General features: G+C 42.5%; 1 protein-coding gene across 3 annotated transcripts in view; it reads left to right on the forward strand.

Moving 5' to 3' along the window:
- snap25b (synaptosome associated protein 25b) overlaps window positions 1–13,060 on the forward strand; it is a 43,646-nt gene that overhangs the window by 12,254 nt on the left and 18,332 nt on the right. For all 3 annotated transcript variants that reach the window (XM_064332062.1, XM_064332043.1, XM_064332052.1), the window contains exons 2-3: window positions 9,678–9,812; window positions 12,380–12,421. In XM_064332062.1, coding sequence (XP_064188132.1) covers window positions 9,741–9,812; window positions 12,380–12,421 — 114 coding nt within the window. In that variant the 5' untranslated portion in view covers window positions 9,678–9,740. The remainder of the gene's footprint in view (window positions 1–9,677; window positions 9,813–12,379; window positions 12,422–13,060) is intronic.

The following is a 13,060-nucleotide window of genomic DNA, read 5'->3' on the forward strand; positions in this document are numbered from 1 at the left end:
CCTCATTTAAACCGAGGGAACAGCACGAAAAGAACAAACAGAAGGCACATATTCCTCTTCGGATCCCTGCAGGATGCCTTGGTCTGACTTTAGAAGACTGTGGGTGAGCACAAAGCTTATAGTGATTTGTGTAGCCTGTATGTGGAAAAACAAGGGCACATCAGTGAGCAATAGCTGAGCCTAAATGCAAACAGACATTTGGCACTGAATATTCATGTGTAGCTCCAGTGGAATTGCCCTTCTACACCAAGGTGGAATTTATAATAAACAGACAGGTTTCTACACTATGATGGTTTGTTTGAGATGAGTTCCAATTCTCTGTGTATGTTTGGATCTGTGTGTGTGTGTGTGTGTGTGTGTGTTTGTGTGATTCTGTGTGAAGAACTGAGTGAGAGCTGGTATGATCACTCGGATCTTACCTCTACAAAGGGAGGGGGCAGAGATTGGGCCAGGTGGTGGCAGAAATGGGCAGGGTCCACAGTGGGGAGGCCAAGGGAGGAGGTGGGAACTGGGCCAGGCAGTAGGGGAAAGAGTAGGTGGCCTTCCATGCACAGGTGTCTGTCTGAAGTAAAAAAACTAAATAAAATGAAATCTTTGTGTTTTCTATATACTTGTGGTTACCGGGCAGCTCATCCTGTTGTCGGGTTCTAGATGCACCCCAAAGTCTGGCGTCCAGTCTAAACCATGCCAGAGACAACTGTTAACCGTCAGCCTTGAATAACTGGCTTACAGCATCACTCAGGGAGGCAGGTGGTAGTGTAACGTCTAGCGGCTCACTAGCACCTGCCTCTGCTAGGTTGGGTTTGTTCAGTCCGCCTGCACAAGCTGAACATGAACGGTACTCCTCCAAAGCACTGACTGTGCAAACTAAACTGGTGCTCCGTGCTCTCCTAAAACCCACAGTAGGGCTTTCAGCAGCAAGACTGGGTTATAAGTACCACTGGGTGTCCCAAATTGCAAGTAGAAAGGAAAAATCTTGGCAAAAAGCATGGGGAAAAAATGGTGAAAAAATAAACTCTTTCAAAATGGAGAAGAGAACCGTGATTAATGGCGCTATGAATATTAATGAAATGTAACTGACAGCGAAGATGAGGCCCTGTGAGTAAGAGTGTGGAGGCAGCTGCCATTGGGGACAGGATAATTCGGTAATGTAGCTCTGGAATCCTCCTACATTTGCCTCTTTCCGGGTGACCTTTGTAATGAGGTCAGAGAGTCAGAGACATTTACAGCACACATTTACCCTGCGATGTGTTTCTGTTCACTAGGTACAGACAAACCCTGCTGGTATGAGGTGTGTTTGTGGTGTGTGTGCTTTTTTCAGCTTTTCACATTGTAAGCCTGCTGGACACGGGCATTTCTTGTATATGAATTGTGCTGGTTGAAGGAGAAATGTGTCTCTTTTGAAGCATTAGAGAGTGGTTAACAAGCAAACAAATGCTTGTATTTGGTATTAGAGCGACTAGTGGCACGCAAGCTCCTTAGTTACCCCCTCTGTCACGTAGCTTCCCTGAATTTTACACACCATAGCACAGCCAATGTCTAAACGAAGGTTTGCTACGGTACACGAAAAGCGTCATCTCCCCTCTGTGTGGTATTCGGGTCCTTCTGAATGAGGTTTGCTGCACGTTTTGCCGCGCGCCTCGCTGTGGGATATGTGCAGCGACGTAAAGAGGAGCAGAGAAGGGCCGTGTTGCTTAAATCCTCTTTCAGCTGAGGGTTTAAGCTGTGCCGCGGTTCGGCTGGACCAGTCTGCGGCAGAGCGCCGCCGGCCAAATCAAATCGGATGACTGTAGCGCCGTGCGGGAGGGAAGGAGGGAGGGAGGAGGAACGGTGTGTGTGTGTGTGTGTGTTATCAGCCGGATGTCATGCGCAATGGAGAGGAACCAATGAGGATTTTTAGTCTATTCGTTATTTATTTCTTGAGGCCTCGAACCTACCGCCATGTGAGGTCTTAGCGTGTAGATGTGAATGAGACTCAGTGGCACAGTACAGCTGTGACATTTGGTGGAGCAAATGAGAAAAACAAAAATATTTGGTGGCTGATTCAGTTTCTCCAAGCCTCTATAATTTTTTTTCCAGAACAGTATTTTTGCTGAGAGCTTGAAAACTTGTGCATGAAAACAGGCAAGCTGCTAGGTTTTACTAGCCTTTATGAAAACTTATTTGCATTCAAAAAATTCAGACCTTTTTTTAAATGCATTTCCTAAGAAGAGATGAATGTTAATTCAATTTAGTTGGCAGAGGAACCCAAGGAGACTTGCATAACAGAAGAGCTCCCTACAGAATAAATTTGTTTTAACAAATATTGTTTTAACATTATCGTTTCAAGACATTTTGCTGACGGGCCTACCATCCTTTGCTATCGAGCCACTGCAGCTGGTCAAGAATGCTGCCGCCGTCTTGGTCTTCAACCTGCCGAAGCACACACACGCCGCTATTGAACACCCTGCGCTGGATTTCGGAGGCTGTCCATATTCAATTCAGATCTGTCAACCTGGCATACCAAGCTGTGAATGTGCTACCTTTCCCCGTCAGTGATCACACCATGCGCTCCAAACAGACATCTCCATTCAGCATCGTCTCGCCAGCTGGTAAATGGCTCAAAAATCTGCAAATGAAAATTTTCTCTGGAAAATGGAAAATTTGAAAAGAGAGAAATAAAACCTTATCTCATTCTGCTTCCCACTTGCCTGGCTTGTGCTTTCCACCATAAGCCTCCTCGAGAATCCTTTTTTTGGAGATTTTACAAGCTGTGCTTCATCTGATATCATTGTCTCCTGGAATTTTATTTGTTCCATATCTGACTTGCCTTTGGACTGAGTGTCAGGGAACCATCCTGGCGGGACTGAACAACGGCATCCCAGAATGCTTGCTGCGCGCTCTTTTCGCTTATGCAGCCTCAGGCCAAGGTGGCCGCAAAGAGCCACTGAATCTCCGCCCACTGGCTTCATATGGTCGGAGACACCCTCGAGGCTCCGGTACATCAAGTCCACTCGCTGAAATTTAACACAAACAAGCATTTCAGCATAGCCAAGGACAGACATATTAAATCTCGTCCCTGAAGCAAATGCCTGTTTCATGTCCTGAATGTATTTTTTTGATGTTTATTTTCCAATCTGAGTTTGAATGATACTTGTCCAGATCCAACTGGCTTAAAGACTTACAAATGTTTAGGATTCTATACAGAAACTATTAATAAGATGAGTTCCATTATCTTCCATCTACATGCATTTACCTTGCTACACTGACTGGTCAATCCTGACCACCACTGGCATCAAGCCTCGACAGCTTCATATGCCATGACCCTTTAAAATGGCTGCCCATCATTGCAACGTCAGCCATCATTCAGAGGGAGGGTACAGAGTATGGCAAATATGATGCATCAGCATCTGTAATATAAACAGAAGTTGATCTTAGCAAATACATTTTAATCAGCTGACATTTGGAAATGCAGGTTAGAGAGAAATATTTGTCTGACTTTATCCTTCTTACTCGCCCACCCACTGGAAAGGTTATTTTTATTATTTGTGAGTATAAACCACTTTAATTAGACTTGTGTCATTCCAACTCAAGTGGCATTTTTGTTATATCGGTCAGAATCAATTTACTGAACCAAGCACACAGGGACTTCTAGAGTGCTCTGAATCTCTCTCTCTCTTTCTGTCTCTCTCTCTCTCTCTTTGTCTTCTCGTTTTCTTTCTTGTCCTGTCTCTTCACATTCTTCCTAATTATGATCTTACAGTGGTATTGAGAACATTCTGGGATCTTAAAGTTGTCATAAAGGGAAATAATGTGTCAGTTTTACATACCTAAATTACTGTTCTTGCAACTTGATAGCAACCGTACCCTGATGCACAAGACCACCATCAACAAACACATGCAGAATAAACGATCGTATTCAGTTTATAGTCTAATGCTATGCTACAATAACTCACAGTATAAACTTCTTCTGCATCGACTGCATTTTTAATACATGGATAAGAGCATCTGCTAAACTAATGTAATTATGTAATAATGCATGCGTTTCAAAAATTAAAATTGGAATAATCCATCCACCATGTAAGTAGTAAATATAAATAGCAATTAATGCGCTATATTGAGGATTGATGTTTCCTGACATGGATTATTGTGGTTGTGCCAGCTCATCCAATCAAGCACATTTCTGAATCTGAGTTCCGAAGCCAATTTCCTCACATTTTATTTGTACACAGCAATATGCATCCAATGAAACAGACATTCCACGTTTACTTCACAAGACTGCCTTTAACTCGAGTAATGACATGATTTTGAATGCATGTGTTCATGTCACTGAAACGCTGTCGCTCATGATTGATGTTGAGCAGGCAGTTCTTCACAGATTACACGGTTCTAGAGGTTCACACTGCCTCTCCTTGTGCAGGAAGGGCTTACCTGTTCGTCCATCTTGTGTGTATAGCTGTAGTGTTGAGCGCTTGCAAGCAAATCAAAGCGAAGCCGCGAGTTTGGCTCTCAGCCGCGATACCTCCGCACAGATGGCATCTTCTTGCCTCCCTTGGAGCTTCTTCGCATCTCTGAACGCCAAACTTGGCTGTAAACATGGCCAGGTTGTCGTTGGCAGTTAGCAAGTGGGCTGAATTTTCTTTTTCTATTTTATTTTTAAATTGTGTCTTAACTTTCTTTTCTGCTGAATTTGACGCTTGGGAGAAGATGTCGGGATTTGAAAGCATAGCATTCCTTCTCTGCCTGAGGCCAGAGTCCTTGCGCATTTCCATACCATCCAGATGGAGTTGTACTCTGTGTCGCCAGATGCTCCTGATTTTCCCTCTCATCTTCCAGTGAACCATATATAACGCAAAGTCTTCTCCCCGTACCTCCACCCTTGACTATTTATGTGAAGGTAAAAGAAGAGGCACAATAATTGTTTTTAATAATTCTTTTTTTCTCATTTCTACATTTGATGTTATGTTCTGTGTTTTATGTCTTTGATTATGTATTTTGTCATTTATTTCAATGGCTTATAGTATCTGGAATCAAATGTGCAGTTAAATGCATGCTATCCATTCTCAAAGGAATGGGACACATAATTGTCAGTGGTGAATGCACCAAATCAGCCAAGAGGATAATAAATTAAATATTTGCACAAGAAAAGAAGGTTAAAAACAACAAAGCTCAAACTAATTGTGTCAAACTGGTCATGCAACTATGGGTGGCAAAAGAATTTTGTGTTTTATTGCTTGTTTTGATTCTGATTTGGTGTCCAATTTAAGATATCTGAACAAGGTTGAATAATGGAAGCTTAATTAAACAATAATAACTGAATTATACATCAAATAAAAACCATTTTGTTGTTTTTGGCTGTAACATTTATAAGTATAATAATCAATGATATTAATAACTAATTGATAATGATGAATATATAATAATACAAATTATAATACAGTGCTTCTGCGTTATACCACCAGTTAAAAACCAAGGGCTAAAGTTGGCAATAAGTGGGGCTGGTGGAAAAACACAGGTGGGGAAAACACTTTCTTATGTAAATAATAATTATTCACAATTCAACAAACTAAAACTGCAGTGTATATTAATTAATTATTATATACTGTATTATATATTTACTATAGATTAACAATCAATTATTAATACATTTTGATACTAAAACTGCAGTGTATATTAATTATTATATACTGTATTATATATTTACTATATATTAACAATCAATTATTAATTAATTTCCATACTGTTACTAATATATTGGCCAACATTTTTTTTAACGAACACACCAATGTACCATTATTATGACCCCTACAAATGTGATTTTCGCCAATTCTTGAGTCAGTTGCCAAATTTACAAGCTTTTCTTTTAAAACTTTATGAATAACTGGAACATTTATTTGGTGAATAATTTATGTGTTAAAAAATAAGGGACAACATAGCAGGAGCATTTTCACCGACCAGCCTTCTTGAGAAAACAATAACAAAACAAATCATGCTCATACATACGTTAAGGGGAAAGGACCTCCAGCCAATCCGGTCTGAACATTTTGTGAATAGAGAAGCACATGAACAAGAATTCAATGCTTTACAAGGCGCTGCTACTTTTGACCAGGACTATCTAAATTAATCCATTTGCGTCTCACAAATATAATCTCTCGTTGACAGGCTTTGGCATCTTAGATGCAATGATACATACATATCGATTTATTGTGTAGATTTTTTTTTTTGTTCACTGGTTGTATAGCAAGAATGTAAGCAATGCATTCTATACATTTGATCAGCTCCGAGAGCTGGCAAATATCAGGCAGTAGGGGCGCTATAGCAGGGAGGAAATACAATGATTTCTTAAGGGAGGATGTCTCTACGTGAGGAACTGCTGATGGTAGGCAAGGGTGGGGGTCTAACAGGGTAATATAATGGAGAACATTAATAATAAAGAATGATAGTATTCGCTTTTAAAGCAAGGACCTGTGGGAAAAGAAGGTGAGTAGGGAACTCAAGGTATTACGTAATCAATCACATATAAGGAGATGATTAAGCAGCCGGACTGACACCAAGTTCTTTACATGTTTAATGGACTGCCTACCGGGTGCACAAATGAGGAGCTTGCAGACTCTGCTCTACCTGACTTTCCCCAATAACCCTTGCCATGATCTACAGGCATTCAGAGTAAGAGGGTGTATTTTATGGTCCCATTATCACACAATGTGATTGACAGCCCTCATCTGGTTTCTTGGGTGGAAATTGGATTGAAAGCAAAGCAGCCTCTATCAACATCAAGGTTGTGGTGAATAATCTGATTTCAGAAGATTCGACCAATGTAGAAGTCACTATAAAAGTCTTCACTGGCCTGATCTTCATCCAAGTTATGTACTACAATGTATAGAGCCAAAAACATATGAAGTGATAATATGCCAGGAAAACACGGTGGCCTGGATTCAGTCAAAATTAGTCCTTGAAAAACCTTTAACCTTTATTTTTTTCGTCAAAGATGTGGACAAATATTGGTGGAATCCACCAAGAAGCCAAGAGACACCATGTTTGTGAGGGGACACAAACAAACAGAAACTCTTTCTGAGATACTGTTGAGTTACTGAGGTAAAATTGAGTAGGATTAGACTGAGGTACTATTGAGCAGGATTAGACCACGGCCACTATGCCTGGATGTTTAGGTCATTATCCAGATTTGTGCCCTCCACAGGGATTAGCAGGTCCCATCCAAAGGAAAAGTTATTTCCTCAGGAAGCGGCCATTCACAGTGTTGTACAGCCACTCAGTCAGGTAGAAGAAAGGTCACACAAATACAGCTGATGGGAGCAGATAAAAAGAGGAGAAAGGGGAGATGTGCTAAAGCAGGAGTGGCTAACCCCAGTTCCAGAGAGCCACGGTTCGCAGGGTTTTGCTTTCACCTTAAAATCAGCAGCCACAATTTAGACCCAAGAAACCAGGTGAAGTGCATTCCACGTTTAAGGAATTTATCAGTTAAGTGCTAAGTAACAACAAAAACAATCAGGCCCCATGGCTCTGTAGGACCAGGATTGGCCACCCTTGTGTTAGTGTTCCTCATTCTGGCCTTCAAGATCATTGGAAAAAGAGAAAAATTAAGCTTACGTACTGTACCTGCTTGGGAATTTAAGGCTTTCTGCTGTTGAACATTATGATGTTGCTTCTGCGTTCACAGGTTACAGAATTTAGGCAGAGCATTGAGTTGGCATTACATTTCTGAGCAAGGTGAAAATTTGGATGGGAACTAAATGGAGGGGTCTAAATACACACACATGCACACACATCAAATACAACAAACATGGTACACACGTGTATTAGTACCTCTGGGTTGGGGGGATGCAATGCTCTCTATCTCTCTCTCTCTTTCTCATTCTCGCTCATATTGTCCATCAGAAACTTACATAAGAATACCATCTCACTGAAACCTTAGAATAGAAACCGCATCTTCAGTTCAATTCAACATCAGCATGTAAGATCTGAGACATAAAAATAGATCCAGCGAAGTAGCACAAGATCCCAGTGGTGCTCACTGGAGTTATATCATTGATAAACACACAAAGTCACAGAGCATGAGTACACACACACACACACACACACAATCAAGTGTCATGTACTTCACATTAGTATGTTGAGGTCTAACCTTAGGTACACCAAGGGATGGGACCAGGTTGATCTAATGAACTGAACCAGTTTTTCCTGCTCTCATTCCTTGTCCATTGTTGTGTTTGCTGAAAGAGTGGCTGGGGGAGGGAAGAGCCGAATGGATTATTCATAGAGAGCACTCTCAGGTTCTCCCCCGTGTCCACAATACATCAAATCTCAGGCAGCGATCTGTTATCTTTGACCTCTCTGCCCACTTACTCCCCCCAACTCCACTGGGATCAGGGGTATTGAGCAGAGGCCAACATTTAGAGCATTTGGGCACCCTATAGCCGGCTCAGTATACACAGGCAGTCACCTAACAACAGGACCTGAATGAACGAGTCCGCGGAGGCCTGCTTCCTTAATCTTTGATTGGGACCTATAGGCAAGCAGGCGTTTTGTGCAAGGTTGCGTAATTACCTCATGTTCTTGGGGTGCGTGGACATTTTGCGTTATGGGATTGCATGTACCAGTGCCATGCATCTCATCTTATGCCACGATCTTAAAGGGATGGAACCAGCTTTTGCATCAATGGGAAAAAATTGTAAAAGTGATGAAATTCCTTTACTGCCAGCCTCCACGATTGGGTTTGTCGTGCTATCCTGGAGAGCAGACATGTTCGTGTCTGTGACGTCTCTGAGACGCGGCGCTGCAGGCGCCCGGGCCGGCTTTTGATGTGGAGCGGTTGGCTAGAATTAAAGCTATTGACGTTTCAGCGGGCAATTTTAATGGGACGGTGACTTCGGTCACCGGGTTTTCTTCAAGGGTCTGATTAAAGGCATTCCACTGTCATTGAGGCACCGGCGTTGTTTCTGAACCGGAAAATGGCCTCCCCCTTACGGGGCGTTCGTGTGCCCCTTGGGATTAGCGCGTCCCTTCCGATATAAGTCATCAGACAGGGCCTCCTCCGTGTATGGGTTCAGTTTATCTCAGCAAGCTGTGAAATGTTTAGATAGCACTGCTTCCCTGGTTTCTATAGCGATAAGATTCTGGGCTTCCTGGATTTTCACTTCCCACTGGAAAGCTTTCTCTGCATCATCTTCTTTTGTTATTTTTTCTTCTACAATGTGAAAGACAGTTCAAAAAACATTTAGCGTTAGTTGTTGAAACATTTTTTACTTGGATATTTTACATAATGTAGACAATGGTTAAAATACATTTAGATTTTATTGGCATACTAGTGATTGTGTTGTCCTTGAATTGTCAAGACTACAGATGGTTCTAGGTTTTCTACTAAACCATTCAGGCAATACTACCACCAGGGCCAATGTAACAGCTGGATATGCTACCCCAAGATAGGGCAGTAGGCATTAACGATGAGCCTGGATGAGTTTAATAGCTCGATAGTTATGTTCTCTCATGCCTGTTTTCAATCAATGCATGTCCTTAACTTGCAATTTGCAAATACATTGCGAAATGCGACTAGAAATATTGACTGAATCCCAGCCCATCTATAATTGCGATTGAGTGAATGTTTTGTCTCCTCCTTTGAGTTGCCAGAGATGGACAATGATGATTATCGTTAAAACTCTGGCTCCTCCCTCTCGTTACAGTGTTCCTGGTGAGACTCACGTTTCCCATTCAAAGACAAGAGCCGATCAACATATCCAGCGGCCATGGCAGAAGACGCCGACATGCGTAATGAGCTGTCCGACATGCAGCAGCGTGCGGACCAGCTGGCTGATGAGGTAAGTACAACCGACCTTTGAACCCTGGGAGAAGAAGTAAAAATATTAATTTAGATAAGTGCTTACGTCTCTGACCATGGTATAGCTTGTGATTGATGAGTATGGATCTCTATGGAAGCGGTGTGTTTTGCAAACGTGTCTCCTGACCCATTAACAGGTCCCAACCCACAGTTTGGGAGCCATTGCACTAGCACCTTATCTGGAAACAAAAACTTAGTAACGCAGGAAAAAACACGACAGCGTCCCCGCTCTTTGTTTGCCTCTCTTGCGTGCATATAACAGGGCCTCCCCTGACCTGCAGTGACTGTTCTCAAGTACTGCAGTTTCATCAGCCCTGGCACTAGCCCAGGCAGCACAAGCTATTCATTTGAGGGAGTGTTAGATCAGGTGCAGAAATTTAGCGGCTCGACTGCTAGCATTGCTAACGGCTAAATGGATATTCTCCACAGGATTGTGAGGCACTGAAATGCTGTATTACCACAGCAGTTAAAAGCAGCATTCAAATACATACATGTAGGTTCCTGGAGTGAAGATAATAGTGAGGCTTTCCCAGATTAAGTGCAGGAGGGAATTAAGCCATGGGTGCCGATGATTTTAGGTGCTGCAAAACCGCTCCCCAGCAGCCTTCCGTCTCCATTCCCCGCGTTCGTTTCAGCCCCGTAGTTCCATTTCTCTGGCTCTCTTTTGTCAACTGAAAAACGAGCAACACACCGCCGTCCTTGTTTTTAATGATAATGGAAGAAGTCGTGATTCCGGCGTGCAGGAAAATGTACTTTGCTCAAATGGCTTTATTAAAAATGCATGAAAAGTTAATGCAATCCAGCGGAGACGCGTGCGCATGGGGGGGAGGCAGTAAATCTGCCCGAGCCGTCCTGACCGCAGGGCTGCTAGCGGCTGCGCGGCTGGCTCACTGCAGTCCCACGCCCACTGCAGCACCCTCTGCAATGCATACCGAAACGCACGCCCACACAGGGCCGTACGCACACGCGCGCAATAAAACACACGCACACACACACACAAAATAAAACACTATGAACCTGGCGGAATAACACACACAAAAAACGCACACGCACACCATACGCACACACGCGCACAATAAAACACACACACCAAGTCATACACACGCACACACACACACAATAAAATAAACACGTACACTCAAATACACAAACAGGCACATACACTGAGCTATACACACATTGAGCCATACACAAACACATACATACACACTAAAAAACATACACAAATACAATGGGCCCTATGGATTTGGCACACTAACACACACAAAACACATATTGGTATACACATGCACTAATCCAAACACACCCCATAAATTAAGTCCTACTCGCTGAAACACCTTTGGCTCTGCACAGTTATAGGTTCCTGTGCTGCAGTTACAATCCCCATCATTTTCTCGCTTCCTCCATTAGTGATAATTATGAGCTATACTTTGCACACTGAACTCTCTATGAGGCACTCTTCTGAGTCCATCAGTCTTTTCAACAGGGCAGCACTCCCCCAAATAAAAATTCAAATAACATTTTAGGACTTCTACCACGGCTGTTTCAGGAACACCAATTGAAACAACATGCTGTATTTTGGGAGATATCCACAATTTTTACACCTCAAAGTCCTATCACTTACAAGTATATTTACATCTGCCTTGATGCTAACATGGTGTGCTGAAGGATGCTAACGTGGCATGCTGAAGGATTGAGGTGAAGTGGCTGAAGAGTCACAAATTCATTTAAGTTGGGTGGCTTTCAATGTCAGGCATTGGGATCTGAATGCATAAAAAGCATGAACGTGAATGACAGTGACAGGACCTCTCTCGCCTGTTATGTAGGCTCCTGAAGATGTTCTGGCCATGCCTGACCAGAGGAGTGAGGGTTAGGGTTAGCACACCATAAATGTAATTTTTTAATAAAAAAGCAATGCACAAACATAGTTCATGGTCTCAGTAGTAAGCAGTTGTATTGTAGCCCTCGCCACATAAAAGCATTCATTTTGTTCTTCTAGTGCGGTATCAGAAGGAATCGGAGCGCGGGCCTAATCGGGCTGTGTGGGTAGTTCTAAAATGTCGGCCCTGACTGATATTAAAAAATGCTAATTTGTCCCAGTGAACAGGCAATCTGCCAAGTTTCCACTGCCTGGCTTGACGCACTGGAGCCCTGAAGGGAAGGGTAGAGAGGCCTAGATCCAATTAACATTCGTCCTTAACTTTGACCATTTTTTGCTTGTGGATTCAAGAGCTATGTTATTCTTCACAAGCACTATATACAAACTTAACTTTTGCGATGGCTGAATTGGCAAAACAGAGACTTGGATTTAATTGTGTGTCAGAGTTAAAGGCATCAGGTTGATTGAATCCAGGGAGCTCTCACTGCTGCACCCTCATATCGAAATACAGCCAGTTGGTGGATTGTTGTTTGTGAGCTAGAGAGTTTGTTCCTACCGCAATATAACTTCCGAGCCCCATTCTCAAACGAACCCAGTGTGACAGGAATGATTGTGACAGAATTTTCGGAGGAAAGGCTCTTAACTTTGTTCCCTTCTTCTCTTTGCAGTCATTGGAGAGCACCCGCCGCATGCTGCAGCTGGTGGAAGAGGTGAGGAAGCCTCTCAGTGAATATCACATTTCCCCTCATACACCCTTCGTGTGAAGGGGGACGCATTTGAAAGCACATTTTTTTTAAACCATCGCCACAAGGCAGTTAGCGTTATTTCTCTCGGGGATTACGTGCTATCATTATTTGCATCCACTGAACCTCAAGCAGGGGGATGGCTAAGAGGTGCTTGGTTAGCAGTGACACGCTGATTTCCCTCATGTCAAGTAAAAGGTTATTTGTATCCTATCAATTATTTGCAAACCATCACTGGAACTTCAAAATTTCTTAGCACGTATTTTAGAAACAAACACTCTGTCTTAGTTGTTTTACACCTATCCTTCCTTATACATGATGTGTACATTGCAGAGATTTCACAAATAATTATTTTCATCGAAAAGTAATTTTTATCTACAAATTTCGAGTATGATTTCATTCCTAGGACTGAACAAAGCTGCTCAATGGCATTGATAGCTAGGTTCAGCAGCTAACACGATAGCATTATTGTAACATGTACAACTTGAACACTTCACCATGGCAGGTTTGTATATTTAATTTGTGGACCACCCAACAAAAAGATATGGAGATATAGCATTAAATTCAGTCAGGCAACCCAGTGCTTACTGGAAGAACTGTTTTAGC

This window comes from Anguilla rostrata, chromosome 1, assembly GCF_018555375.3.
Source record: "Anguilla rostrata isolate EN2019 chromosome 1, ASM1855537v3, whole genome shotgun sequence".
NCBI classification, from domain to species: Eukaryota; Metazoa; Chordata; class Actinopteri; order Anguilliformes; family Anguillidae; genus Anguilla; species Anguilla rostrata.